The 15,227-nt window shown below is 41.9% G+C and overlaps 1 protein-coding gene across 7 annotated transcripts in view; it reads left to right on the top strand.

Moving 5' to 3' along the window:
- Nucleotides 1-15,227, top strand: part of SMAD1 (SMAD family member 1) — a 78,574-nt gene that overhangs the window by 26,568 nt on the left and 36,779 nt on the right. For all 7 annotated transcript variants that reach the window (XM_032633081.1, XM_032633080.1, XM_032633085.1 and 4 more), the window contains one exon: nucleotides 4,195-4,772. In XM_032633081.1, the coding sequence (XP_032488972.1) occupies nucleotides 4,373-4,772 (400 nt within the window). In that variant the 5' untranslated portion in view covers nucleotides 4,195-4,372. The remainder of the gene's footprint in view (nucleotides 1-4,194; nucleotides 4,773-15,227) is intronic.

Below are 15,227 nucleotides of genomic sequence, written 5' to 3'. Positions count from 1 at the left end.
TTTAGTTAAAAGTAAATGATCATTTCAGGAGGTACACTCTGACCAAGTGTGACTTTTGATGGTAGCATAGTTTTATTTTCTCTTTTTCTGTTCAACGAAAGTAACGCCAGCTTCAAAGCACTGGTAAAACTCTTTACTTTACAAAAGGAAACAACGGACCCGCTACAGCCTGTTGAATAAGTAAAGCTCCACACTTGGCCTTCTGATTCCTTCAGGGAGCTAAATCATTCATCAAACATTTATTGAGACTCTGATATGTGCCAGCTACGGGGCTAGGTTCCAAAGCTAGGAAGACAGTAAGATAGAATTCCTGAGTCATTTTCCTCTAGTGAAGAAGTAGCTATAGACATGCACAGCTGTATGTCTATACCACAAAGTAGCTATAGACATGCACAGTTTGCTATGATAGCTGTTCATAATTATTATCCCTTTGAGTTCTGAGGATCAGTAATGAATTCCCCCTTTTATTCCTGTTATTGGTAAATTGTGCCTTCTCTTTTATTGATTTATAGGTTTTTTTAGAGGAATATCTGATTTTATTCGTATTTTCAAAGAGCCAACTTTGATTTTATAGGTTTTCTCTCTTGTATATATATATTTAATTTTTGCTCTCATTTCCTTTTACTGTCTTTAGGTTTAATTTGCTGTTCCTTTTTTTTTCTTTTGATAGATACATAGAAAATTAGCTTTCAGCTTTTTTTCTTTTCTAATATATGCATTTAAGACAACCCATTTCCTGCTAAGCATGGATTGAGCTACATCTTACAAGTTTTGATATATCATATTTTTATAGTCATTCAGTTTAAAATATTTTCTGATTTCTCCTGTAGTTTCTTTTTTGACCCATGCATTATTTAAAAGTGTAATTATTTTCAATAACAATACTTTTGGCATTTATTCTTAGTTATATTATGATCAAAGGACATATTCTGTATGGTTTTATTCCTTTGATACGTGTTGAGATTTGCTTAATGGCTCATTATATGGTCAGTTTGGATAAGCATTCCATGTGTTTTTGAAAGTATTAGGTATGTTATAGTTGTTGGGTGCATACATGAATTGAGTCAAGTTTTTTTTTTTTTTTTTTCCGGTACGCGGGCCTCTCACTGCTGTGGCCTCTCCCGTTGCGGAGCACAGGCTCCGGACGCGCAGGCTCAGTGGCCATGGTTCACGGGCCCAGCCGCTCCGCGGCATGTGGGATCTTCCCGGACCGGGGCACGAACCCCCATCCCCTGCATCGGCAGGCAGACTCTCAACCACTGTGCCACCAGGGAAGCCCCTTGAGTCAAGTTTTTAAACATGTTGTTAATCTTCTATATCTGTTGATTTCTGTTTACTTGTTTAGTCATTTACTGTGTTAATCTCCCACTAAGATTGTTAGTCATTTTAATTCTGTCATTTTCTGCTTTATGTGTTTTAAAACTGTGATTACTTGGATAAAAAATTGGGATTGTGATGTATTTGTGGTGGATCAACTCTTAACATTATGAAATGTCCCTCTTTTATCCTTGGTGATGCTTCTTACTTTACAGCTTCTTTTGCCTGATATGATAGCTTTGTGAGCTTTTTTGGTTAGAATATGAACAGTATATTTCTTTCCATATTTTTTTTTCTTTTGGCCATTCTCTGTCTTTATATTCGACGATATGTGTCTCTTGTAAGTACAGTATAGTTAAGTGGTGTCTCCACCCCTACCCCAGTCTTTTGCTTGGCAAATTTAGTCTCTTGATATTTAAGTAATTCTTGAGACTTTGAGGATTAGCTGTGAATCTTACTGTTTTCTATTTTTCCCATCTATTATGTGCTCTTTTTTCCTTTTTCTTAAGTTATTTTGGATTAAACATTTTTAAAAATAATTCCATATTTTTAACTCCTCTATTACCTTTTTATGGTTTTTAAATTCTTTCAGTTGTTGCTTTATTATGACATGAATTCATAACATATCAACAATACTTTAATGCTTTACCACAACCTGGGTAGACAAGGACCTTAGAAATCTGACTTCATTTACCCCTTCTGCTTTATTTGTTATGCATTTTAATTCTGTATTTTAAACACCACAAGACATTCCTATAATTGTTCTGTAAAGTCAGTACCCTTTTGGAGCTCTTCGTTCTTTCCTGCAGTTCCTTGCTTTTCCCTTGTGCCTGAAAATTCCTGCTGGAAGCCAGTTCTCTCAGATTTTGTTTGTTGGAGAGCATATTTATTTCACAGTCATTTTGAATGATTTTTCTCCACTAAGTATAGAATTCTGAGTTTCCAGCTTTTTATTTGTAGGCTAAAGATGTCATTTCACTGTCATCTGGTTTCCATTGTTTCTGTTGAAATGTCAGCTGTCAGCCTTATTGTACTCATTTTGAAAGTATTGTGTCTTTTTAAAGACTTGTGGTAGGGTTTCAGCAATTATACTGTGATATGATGCATTAAAACTTGTGGATACCTTTCCATCTCTCCTTTGGATTTGTAGGCCTTCATGAATCTGTGGCTAGACATCTGTTGTCACTTTTGGAAAATCTTTGGCCAGTATCTACAAATATTTCCTCTCTCACAGTTTTTCTCTCCTCTTTTCCCATCATCTTGTTCCAGTCTAGTATTAAGATGATTCTATTAAGATGATTCTAGGCTGTGTTTCAGTGTTTGTAAACACTGGTCCATTTCAGTTTTACCCTTGCACACTAGGGCATACCTCTTCAGGGGTCTCAACTGAAAGTCTGGTATGTTTACCAGGCCCTCAACTCCATTTTTCCTTTTTCTTTTTTTTCGTCTCCTCAGCACTCTGAGACTACTGAAATCTCTGTTTGGTTCTTTAGCCTCTTTCTGCTTGGCTACTCACAGCACAGGCATTGGCAACTAAATGCCTTGAGAAGAAAAGCAATGAAGAGTGTTCAGCTTATTATTTCATTGCTTTTCACATCTCTCCAGCATCTTGGCCCCTCATGTCCTGCATACTTCGGTTGCTCTTTGATACATTTAAAAAGTTGGGGGGTTTTCCCCGATTTGTTCATTTGTATTTTATTCAGCTTTTATAGTTACTTTGGGGAGGAGGTTGGTTTGATACCCGCTACTGAATCTTAGCCAGACTTGGTACAAAGTTATCATCTTTAATCTTTTTCACCGTTTGTGTTTTTATCTGGTGAAGAGTAACTAGAAAGTTTAAATGAGACAACGTGACAAAAGTATTTGGTACAGTATGTGTTCACGTGCTTCATTCCTTTCATGTAAATAAAAAGCAAATTTGAAAAAGTAGGGGGTAAATTTCCTACCTTACTTGCCTGATAGCCCATAGGCATAGGCTTGTTTACTGGTTTACTGAATAAATACCCTAAAATGTTGCTACATTTACATAGTGTAAATATAACTACCTTTTTTATAGCGTAAGACATACTTGAGGAACAGACCAAAATAGATGTTAAGACTATTGCATTTTTATTTTTTCCTTTTGCTTTCAGTTTTTGTTGATTGAGATGTATTTTGAAATATATATCTTAGAGCCTATAAATGAATCTAAATATAAAACATCACAATATCTGTTGAGAACTTGAACTTTTTTTGCACTAAGGGGTCTGTTGCTTCTATCTCAGAACTCATGTAAACAGTAACATACTCCTTTTTAAGCTGCATCTCAGTTTATTCATCTATAAAATGGCAATGATGGTACTACCTAGTTGAAAGAATTATTTAAAGGATTAAATACTGTGTTAGTCTGCTTGGGCTGCCATAACAAAATACCACTGACTGAGTGGCTTAAACAGTAGAAATGTATTTCTCACAGTTCTGGAGGCTAGGAAGTCCAAGATGAAGGCTCCGGCCAGTTTGGTTTCTGGTGAGGGCTCTCTTCCAGGTTTGCAGACAGCTGCCTTCTCTCTATGAAGAAGGCCTTTCCTCAGTGGGTGCACATATAGGGAGGGAGAGAGAAATCTCTCCCTTCTTCTTGTAAGGCCACCAATCCAATTAGATCAGGGCCCATCCTCATTTAATGTTAATTACTTCCTTAGAGGCCCCATATCCAAATACAGTCACACTGGGGGTGAGGGCTTCAACGTTAGTTTTAGGGGGGGACATAATTCAGCCCATAGCATACTGTAATACATAAAAGTGCTTAAAATAGTATCTGGCCCATGGTAATTGTTTAATAAATTGTGATTTTGTGCTAGAGATGATTTTAAACATCTTTTTCCCTTTTTTCTTTTCTAGGTGCTGACTTTGGGTTACTTTTGAAAACACTAGGAATGGTGATTTCTACTTTTCAGGACCTCAGCACGAAGAAGCTAAGGAGAATCCTATGTAAATAAAGTGGAACCTCTTCTGCTCTCCTTTCACATTTGGGGACGTCTTTCTTTCTCCATCCACAAGGAGTGTACGTGGTGCCATCATGAACGTGACAAGTTTGTTTTCCTTCACAAGTCCAGCTGTGAAGAGACTTCTTGGGTGGAAACAGGGTGATGAAGAAGAAAAATGGGCAGAGAAAGCTGTTGACGCTTTGGTGAAAAAACTGAAGAAAAAGAAAGGTGCCATGGAGGAACTGGAAAAGGCCTTGAGCTGTCCGGGGCAGCCCAGTAACTGTGTCACCATTCCCCGCTCCCTGGACGGCAGGCTGCAAGTTTCCCACCGGAAGGGGCTGCCTCACGTCATTTACTGCCGTGTGTGGCGCTGGCCTGACCTTCAGAGCCACCATGAACTAAAACCACTGGAATGCTGTGAGTTTCCTTTTGGTTCCAAGCAGAAGGAGGTGTGCATCAATCCCTACCACTATAAGCGAGTAGAAAGCCCTGGTAAGTGAGCCCTTTTATGTTGATGCGTTTAGCAGATTTGTATTGTTTCTCAGAATCATTCCTTTCCATGTTTTTAGTTGTAATTTTCAAATATTAGGGGAAAAGTTACATTTGTCCGCCCTTGAATATGTCATACGTTCTAACAGCATAGTCTCTAGTTAATCTTATGTCTTAGGAGCAGGGCTGTGAAAACTGTTATCCCGGTACTAATACCTCTAACTTGTAATAAATTGTTTTCTTTCTAAATTTATTCTTTATGTTTCCCTTTGGCTCTGTGCATTTCTCTAGACAAATTTAGCTATGATTTTATTGTGAGGGACAGGAAAGGAAAGAAGCATGGCATTACTGTCTACCTACTTGAGGGCAGTTGCCAGTGACTTGGCAACTTTATCCTTAAAAATAGCAATTTTTATCATCTCCAGTGGAATTTCACTATGGCATATTCCCTGTAGAAGATATGAAGGAATTATGTTCTGCTGTGGAATCATTTGATACTATTACTTTATAAGATATTCTTAGTTTTTACATATATGACCTTGGCCGGTGGGCAGGGGGAGAAGCACAGTAAAGGATATACTTCAAAATTTACTTGGTTTTGCCCTCAAATTAGAGTCCGCATTCTAGACATTTGCATCAATTGGAAAGTGATCAGTCAATCTCAAGACCCTACATATCTCATTGTCAGATTGGAACCAATTTTGTTGGTGGATTAGTTATTAATAGCTGTTGGTTACCAGGGGTTCCCAAATGAGGCTGTGCATTAGATTCACGTGGCTCCCCCCCGGAAATTCTGATTCTGGCCTAGCCTGGTAATCCGTGTTTTTAACAGGTACTCCATGTGGGGCTGATGGGAGCTGTTGGATTGGTGTTTGGGAACTACTAAGCTAGATCCTGTAATAACATGGCTCTCAAATAAAAGGCATTCTGGTTTCTTACGGAATATTGAAGAAGAGTTTAAGGACTAGGGAATAATATAATAAACATCTTTGTATCCACCACCCAGTTGCCTTCAGTAACTACCGTCCTGAATTTGATGGTTAAGTTTGAAGTTCATCATTCCCATGCGTGCTTTTATACAGCAATTCTGTATGTGTTTGAATCCTTGACAGTATGTACTGTCAATTCTGTATATTTAAAGGTATTATATAATGATATTGGAGTAACCTTCTACAATTTGCTGTATTCATTCAACATCATTGATGTGTGATTTCTGTATTACACACTTTAGGATTACCTTGTCAAGGCCTGTGAAAAATCCTCTGGAGATTTTATTGGAATTTCATTGATTTCATTTGGGGAAGGATTGCCATAGTTCTCTTCTTGAGCGCAGTATTTTTCTAAATTTATTTAGGTATTTATTTATTTTTTTTTGCGGTACGCGGGCTTCTCACTGTTGTGGTCTCTCCCGCTGCGGAGCACAGGCTCCGGACGCGCAGGCTCAGCGGCCATGGCTCACGGGTCTAGCCACTCTGCGGCATGTGGGATCTTCCCAGACCGGGGCACGAACCCGTGTCCCCTGCATTGGCAGGCGGACTCTCAACCACTGCGCCACCAGGGAAGCCCTATTTAGGTATGTTAAGTTTCTTCCATGAAGTTCTTGCACATCTTTTCTTAGATTTATTTCTAGGTAGCTGTTTGGGTTTTATTGTATCCTTCTGAAAGTTACATCTTGTTACAGTTGTTCATGGCTAGGACTATACTTGCTTTTTTCCAGCCATCTTGCAGAATTCTCCTTGTTCTAATCTACACATTCTTTACTGCTTGTCACACCCACTGTGATGTAAATTTTAGTGTGTAATATGTACAAACAGGATTGCTTAGGTACTTGGTTTTTAGATCCCCATAGTAACTTTAAGAGGTACACGGGGAAGATTCTAATCCCACTTCACAAATGGTAAAACTGAGGTCCCTATAAATTAAGTGACCTGTGTGTCAGACAGCCAAGGTTCAGTATTGAGAAAACACTGTGGATACATTTTCTCCCGCCACCCCTTCCTCCAGTCTGCTCCATTTCATCTCACGCTGCGGCAGCTGGGGACCAGTGCACTACAGAGAGTGTTCTTTGAAGATACACGCTGTGGCCATGTAATCTTCCTGCTTCCCACTGCTCTTACACACAGCTCTGTGTTCTGCTCTTCACCCACCTCACCAGCTTCTTTTCCCACCTTCCATGCTTCTTGTGCTTGAGTCATATGGGGACACTCAGTGCACTCTTCCTCTGTACCTCGTTTCTCCTCCCTCTTTGCCTAGTTCACTCTTCTTTATCCTTCAGGCCTAAGCTTAATGGAGGCCGACTTTGCTGAGAAGCCTTTGTTGATACCTCCCCCCCGCCCCCCTTACCCCCCTCACCCCCCTCGCCCCCCGCCGCTGCATGCCTGTCTGTGTTTCCCATAGTAGCAATTTGAATTTCTTCCTGATGTTGTTCACACACTTATATTTGCCACTGTTAGTCCTCCTTGCAGGATAGTAAATCAAGCTCCATGATGGCAAGGACTATGTTTATTATTAACATCTCTACATTTAGTAGTGGGCATGGTTAAATACATTTTTGCTGTTAAATGAAAATACTTCTTTTAGTTTCTCTGTATGGTCTTTTTGTTTGTTTGTTTAGAGATGAGCTTTCAATTTGTTTATGTCCTCCAACCATCATCTTCCCTTTCGTGTCCATTTCATTGCCGTTACTATCTGACATAGATGGAAAGGATTTTTTAAAAGTTAACGCTGAGGTGATTTTGTTGCTCTTAATAATTTACGTGTAAAAGGCTTGATAGGGAGGAGGTGGGAAACCAGCTAAAACAGGGCATTCTGAGACTCCACAAGTATCATTCCATCCTCCCCTTTAGCCAGGAATCTGGTGAGCCGTGCACAGACCAGTTCTCAAAAACCGTGAGGCCAGTATCTGTTGAATTTGAACATACCAGGATTTTCCTTATATTTTTTATATTGTGAAGTGAAAATATGGTGGGAATGAGTAACTGGACTTCTTCCAGAGACCACCGTGAAGCAGCCCCTGCACCTCATGGGGAGAAGCCCCTCTAAATCAAAGTGCAGTGGGGCCTCAGCCCCTCACGATCCCAGAGTTAAGTAGGCATTTCCCCTCTATAACGTAGCATGGAGCACACCTGTTGTTGTTTCCGTGAAGTAGGAAAAAAGGGGTCTGGAAGCCTAAGCTGTGGACACTGCAGCTCAACACTGAATTACTCTCTGAACTCTGTAACTATTTTACCTCAGATAAAGTATTTCAAAGAGCAGTTTAACAGTTTAAGCATAAGATAGGTCTCCCAAACTTGTTATTTTCTGCTAAGGCCCCTTTTGGGATCTCTAGAGAAAACTTCTGCAGAAATTGGGAGGGAGTCTCTAGATTTAGAGCAGTGGTTTTCAAAGTGTGTGGTCCTCAGACTAGCAGCATCAGCATCACCTGGGAACTTGGTAGAAACGAATATTTTAAGATCCTTCCACAGACCTACTGAATCAAACTCTGGGGATGGAGCCAGCAGTCTGTTTGGACAAACTCTCCAGGTGATTCTGATTCAGGCTGAAGTGTGAGAACCACTGGTTTAAGGTATCCCAGGCAGGTCAAGTCCAGCCGACAAGATGAAGTCTCTTACTGAAAAGAGATGCTAATGAGTTACAGTTTGAAATCCTTCATCATTTTTAACTTAGCATCTTGTTAGGGGTATAAAACTGACTTGCTCTTTCCAGAATTTCCCTTCCTGCTGATATTCATTAAGATTAGCATTCTTATACAATGTGATAAAGGTGTCTTAAAGGGAGTGGAGGAGTGAGGGGAGAAAGGAATGCTTTGTTGTTTGGCCCAGTGGAAGTTTTATAATTGTTCTTTGGGGTATCTTTTACTGTCTCTGTTTCTTTGACCAAAAATAATTTTAATGGATTTAAGTAAACGTAGTTTTTCTTCACCTGCGCCATTAATTTTGTTATAAATAAAAGAGTCTAAACGTTGTGGTGGGGAAAAAACCGAAAGTTACAGAAACACTTTGCAACAACTTGTGCTCATCATAGGCAATGATGGGAGAGAGTGTGAGAGGGACGAACCTTCCTTTCGGTGAAAGGTAGTAAAGTACCTTGGCCATTACTGAAAAATGCATCTTTGGGAAAGTAGAAAGTGGTAAGAATTTCTTTTTCTGCAAGTGTGTGGATAGTTACAGGAAAGAGGAAGTGTGTGCAGTTTCTGAAGACCGTGCCCCTGCTGATGATGTAACAGGTGACTGTTTACTTGGACTTTTGGTAGCCTTTAGAGTCCAGGGTACTTATTAGTGGTTGGGTTAGATGGCAGTTTTCTTTTTCTTTACCAAAGCAAATGCTGACAGGGTAAAGTCAGTCATCTCAATGTGGTATGAGAAGGCTATTCAGTTGCTATCTGCCGCCATTAAAATGTCTTCATGGAGACTTCCTGTCATTTGGCCTTTTTTTTTTTTAATGTTTTTCACGTGGTTCCTGAGAATTATCATCTGTACTTTGAACTTCATCCACTTGCAAGGCCATATTGATCCTGAGCTTGAAATTCTGAGATTTCAGTTTGATCTTTAAAGTAATACCCTGCTGGGGCTTCCCTGGTGGCGCAGTGGTTGAGAGTCCGCCTGCCGATGCAGGGGACACGGGTTCGTGCCCCGGTCTGGGAAGATCCCACATGCCGCGGAGCGGCTGGGCCCATGAGCCATGGCCGCTGAGCCTGCGCGTCCGGAGCCTGTCCTCCGCAACGGGAGAGGCCACAACAGTGAGAGGCCCGCGTAACGCATAAAAAAAAAAAAAAAAAAAAAAAAAAAAAAAAAAAAAAAAGTAATACCCTGCTGTTCGCTTCCTGGTGCTTCTTCCATTTTCAGCAGCATGGCTCCCAGCTGTTTAAAATACACCTAAAATCCTCTTCACCTGTTGACCGAATGCAAGTTTTGCCCCTTTGGCTGCCTCAGTCACCAGGTAATTCCTGGCTTGGTAAATTTTACCTTAAGAAGAAGGCCTTAAAATCATAGAAATGGAGAATGAGTTGGTGGTTGCTGGGGGCAGGAGGGGAGTAGGTGTGGCTATAAAAGGGCAACATTGGGGAGGGACCCTTGGGTTGATGGAAGTGTTCTGTATCTTGGCTGTGTCAGTGTTGTGATTGTGATGACGGTCTATAGTTTTGCAGGATGTTACCATTTGAGGAAACTGGGTAAGAGGGTAGGCAGGATTTCTCTTGTTACTTCTTACAGCTGCATGTGAATCCGCCATTATTTGAATTTTAAAAATGGTGATTCCCTGAAAAAGCAGCTAGTGCAGCCCGCGACTCAGTCCCACTGAGTGCTTTTCCTCAACAACCATTGTGTTTTGGCATGTAGCAGAGGTGCTCTATGAGTACTTTTATATTGTCACACAGAATATTAGACGGACATATACTCAAGGATCAAGATTTAATAAAATTAATATTTAAAAATTTAAATCAAAAAATTTTAATGTGTTTCTTCATGTTGTGAATGTGTTTTTACATGAGCCAAGGATGACAAAAACCTCTATCTAATTAAAGTGCCTTTTTTTTTTAAGTCTTTGTATTAGTACATCCATTCGGAGGATGGTGATGGGACGTATTGACTTTTCCTTCAAGTTTATCTGAGTGGCTGTATCTAGGAGTCTGGTGACTGACGCTGTAAACCAGATACCAGGATACGATGGTGACAAGTGTTTTGAAGATTTAGGATTAATTAGCAACAATATCAACTATAAAAATTAAAATAAAGCATTATGACCTGTATATTATAGTCAGAGTTCTCCAGAGCAACAGAACCAATAGGATCTATCTATCTATCTATCTATCTATACACACACACATATATATTATATATATAGATCTTATATATTATATATATATACATATATATGTTTTATACCTAGATCCTATATATTTAATAGGATCCTACTAAATTTAAATTAATTTATTAATTATCCTATTAATAAGTCTACTATTGGGATTTCCCTGGCGGTCCAGTGGTTAGGACTCGGTGCTTTCCCTGCTGAGGGGCCGGGTTCAATCCCTAGTCGGGGAACTCAGATCCCGTAAGCCACACAGCCCAGCCAAAAAAAAAAAGAGTTTTTAAAAAAGTCTATTATATATTATAGGTTTATTATGGGAGCTGGCTTATATGAGTATGGAGGCCGAGAGGTCCTATGATCTGCTGTCTGCAAGCTGTAGAACCAGCAAGTCTGATGGTGGAAGTCCCAGTCTTAGTCCAAAGGCCTGGGAAGCAGGAGCACCATATCCGAGGGCAGGAGAAGATAGGTGATCCAGCCTTTTTGTTCTGTTCAGGTGCTCAGCAATTGGATGATGTCCACTTACAGTGGTGAGGGTGATCTTCCTTACTCAGTCTACCAATTCAAATGCTTATCTCCTCTGGAGATACCCTCACAGACACAACCAGAAATATTGTTTTACCAGCTCTCTGAGCATCCCTCAGACCAGTCAGGTTGACACATAAAATTAACCATCACACCCTGTGTTCATCATCTACATCTAAATTCCTCTTCACTCAGACATCTGGGGCCCATGTACAACTCCTCAGGAACTGGGTCTGCCAGAGAAAGATGGGCATGTGAGTACAGCACTGTGCTAAATTGAATGATAGAAGTGTGGACGGGAGATGCAGCCAACTCTTACAAGCCTGAGAGTGGCCACAGAAAAGCTCGCCGGACTCCAACGCATCTGGACATTGTGTTCCAGCCTGTGTGGTGGTTCAGTAATATAAGTATATAGTATATTTCATCGTACAAAGGAGTTAAATTGGTTTATAAGGAGACTTACAGTAAAGTAGAAAGTATAACTAATAAGGTAGGCCAGGGAAAGCAAATTCAAAAGGAAGGTCAAGACTAAGGGGAAAATTAGCACATATGCGTCCCATGACTCACGATGATACAGATGTACTGCTGTGCCTAGTTACTTTGTGATCCTAGTCTGGATGGTTCTCTCCTGCTTTTGGTGTGGGAGAGAGATGTGTATGACGTTGAAAAGAAGGAAGAAGGCTTTGAAAGCTGTAAAAGGTAGTTCAGAACATTTGTGCCTGAGGGTGGGTGGTGGGTAGAGCCACCGAGGCAGTTTGCAGAGACTTCCTGCGGGAGGGATCCTTGGGGCGAGGGCAATGTCCCCTGACTTTGCAGTTGCTTTTCCATAGTCCACTCAGGGCCCCGTTCTCCTGTCCATGTGGAAGTTTTGTGGTGCAAGAGCATTTGGTTACTACTTTTGCTTCTGTCCGAGTTCAAGGGACAGCCAAGCGGACATGGAGTTTAGATGTTGAACTTATTTCCCAAATATTATGTTGGGCATTTGGCTTGTGTTTGATAATTTCATCAGTGTCATCTCAAATATTATTAGAAACAGATGAAGTAATGTAATCATGTGTGGGATTTTATACCCAGATCTCTTAGTGGATTCCATTTTCTCAAATCCAAGGCAAAATGTGAAGTTTATTATTCCGATCTTTTTTTTCCCCGAGCAACTGCGCCTAGTACATGATTTGGGCAACTGGTTTTGTGTTATTTATTAATTGATGAGCACATGGTATGTTTTAGCAGTTACTATATGTTACTTTTACATAAATTGTAAAAGTACATATTTTTCATAAGTTGAAGCAGACATGGAGACTGTAATTCTGTGATTTGTTTCTGGGTAGCATTTCTCTATTGCCAGGTCTACTCCAATCTGAAATTTTAAGACCATACTCCATAGATTATACAAAGTATCTTGCTCATACTTTTGCTTTCCTGACCATGATCCTCCACTTCATTCCTTTCCTATCTCTGCAACATTAGGTGGGCCAGAGAAGATATTTTCAGACCTTCTGGATTCACGTAAAGCTCAGCACCCTTCTCTCTACCCCTGCTAGTTTATAGGGCTGAAGGAACACTAGCCGGCTGGCAGCTGTTGAAAACAAAGCACACACACACAAAACCATGGCTGATGAAAAAGCAATTTTGAAAACCACAGAAAAACATTTGTCGTAATAGAGTAGTTCACTGATTGCAATTGTGTGGAAATAACGTTTCAAATCAAAAGGGAAAGCCTGGTTCATAACTTCCAAGACTAGCTTTGGGTGAAATAATACGGAGGCCTGTGAGTACTGCTTTTTGGCTTTGTATCCCCGCGTGTGGAAAATCCTCAGTGATGTCTTGTCGGTCGGGGAATGTTCTGTGTGATTGTGGTGGGGAGCCACAGTTGACTTTGCCCCAGGTTGGTAGTGCCCTAGGCTCTTGACAGACACGGAAAGTGAGAGAAATGGAGGGGAAGTTGGCTTTTGTAATGATCTCAGACTGATTTTCTCGGTTTTACTTTCAGCCTCCTTGGTACTAGCTGTTCAAAGGCTCAAGGAAAAGCCTGGGCATTTCTTTCCCAAAATGTAGGTCCCATCCCCTTGTCTTTTTCCACTTTGAGATGCAAATATTCTCTTGAAAGACCCAGCATCATGCCTGATAACCATGAATTAGCCAGAAGACCTCTGCCCTGTTACTTGGAAGAAGGAGATTTGTTTGGGGAGGAGATGGGGAAACCGAGTGGATATTTATTTAATTTAAAGAGCAGAGCTGGGGGACTTCGGGCAGCTGGAGGCTACCCTGAGCACTGTGTTAAAAATCGCAGAGGGCCTGGAGAAGGGGAGGACTAAAAAACCCCCAGATTTTGTTAATTTGCTAGCTTGGCTGGGGATTCGTTGCTCTCAGATACTGGTCTCAGGACTGGCTGGAAAGGCTGCATGCAGACTTGCTTCCCCTGCGTTTAGTCTGGTCTGGGCTTCCACCGTGTCAACAGCAGCTCTTCCCCGTGGGTGGGAGATGGGGAGGTAACGCTGAACTTGCCACTTACCCATTTCACTTACCTAATTACCAGTGCCTCAACTGGACTTCTCCATTCCCATGACCTTTAGCACCGAAGCCTGCCCGTAACACTCCACCCCGTCTGCTCTTCCTAAAACTGCAATGCAGGGGTTCCCAACCCCCGGGCCGTGAACCGTGGTCCGAGGCCTGTTAGGAACCGGGCCGCGCGGCAGCAGGTGAGCGGCGGGCGGGCGAGCGAGGCTTCATCTGACCCGTCGCTCCCCACCGCTCGCATTACCGCTTGAACCATCCCCCTAACCCCCGTCCATGGAAGAACTGTCTTCCACAAAACTGGCCCCTGGTGCCAGAAGGGCTGGGGACAGCTGTGCTGCGAGCCACATGGGTTGTGTAACTAGAAGTAACGGTAATCTTCCCGAGAAAAGAATGAGAATCTGTAAACAGAAACTATGTTTAAATAAAGAGATTCAGGTCCACAAAGGACTGTTTGGCACTTTTTCCCCCGGTTCTTTTTTTTTTTTTTTTGCGGTACGCGGGCCTCTCACTGTTGTGGCCTCTCCCGCCCGTTGCGGAGCGCAGGCTCAGAGGCCATGCATGGCTCACTGGCCCAGCCGCTCCGCGGCATGTGGGATCTTCCCGGACCGGGGCAGAAACCAGTGTCCCCTGCATCGGCAGGCGGACTCTCAACCACTGCGCTACCAGGGAAGCCCAGCCCCTGCTTCTTTAAATGGGCATTTTTATACTCTGGCATTTTAGCAGACCTTACAATGGAAGATGAGGTTTTACGTTCTACTGCATCACTACGTCGGTTCTAAAACAGCTCTCCGAGATGCTGCTGTTCTTAGTTCCCCACTCTCACATGAAACAAGCCATTTCCTGTCTAAGTGAGTGTCTGGCTTACGTAGTCATACGTCACCTGACCACCTCCCACTTGCTCCTGTATGGGATCTTAAGTCAGAAGAAGGCAAAAGGAGAGCCTATGCTTTTTTTTTTAATATATAAATTTATTTATTTTTAGCTGCGTTGGGTCTTCGTTGCTGTGCTCGGGCTTTCTCTAGTTGCGGCGAGCGGGGGCTCCTCTTCGTTGCGGTGCGCGGGCTTCTCAATGCGGTGGCTTCTCTTGTTGCGGAGCACGGGCTCTAGAGTGCACGGGCTTCAGTAGTTGCAGTGCAGGGGCTCACTAGTTCTGGCTCGCGGGCTCTAGAGCGCAGGCTCAGTAGTTGTGGCGCACGGGCTTAGTTGCTCCACGGCATGTGGGATCTTCCTGGACCAGGGCTCGAACCCGTGTCCCCTGCACTAGCAGGAGGATTCTTAACCACTGCGCCACCAGGGAAGCCCCCAGCCTATGATTTTTTGAGTGGTATTTCGGCAGCTTTTTGTAAACTGAAAGTAAACATATATATGACAACAGAGTGGAATTCCTTTGTATGTTTTTTCCTGTATGTTTCCCTATAAATTCCTGACAATTACATCTGACCAGCTCTGTAGCAGATTCAGCAGTATTTTTTGTGACAGTACCCTTTCTTTGAGCACCTAAAAAGTGTTTCCAGGGTATGGTGGTGTACCGGGACAGGTATTTAAGTACGATGGTCAAGTTGGGAAACAGTTGTGGGTAAACGCTTTTGAAACATCAAACTTAACAGCTTTTAA

The sequence above is a fragment of the Phocoena sinus genome, chromosome 5, assembly GCF_008692025.1.
Source record: "Phocoena sinus isolate mPhoSin1 chromosome 5, mPhoSin1.pri, whole genome shotgun sequence".
In the NCBI taxonomy this organism is placed as follows: Eukaryota; Metazoa; Chordata; class Mammalia; order Artiodactyla; family Phocoenidae; genus Phocoena; species Phocoena sinus.
The sequence above is the reverse complement of the archived record's forward strand: the minus strand, read 5'-3'. Positions and strand labels throughout refer to the sequence as shown.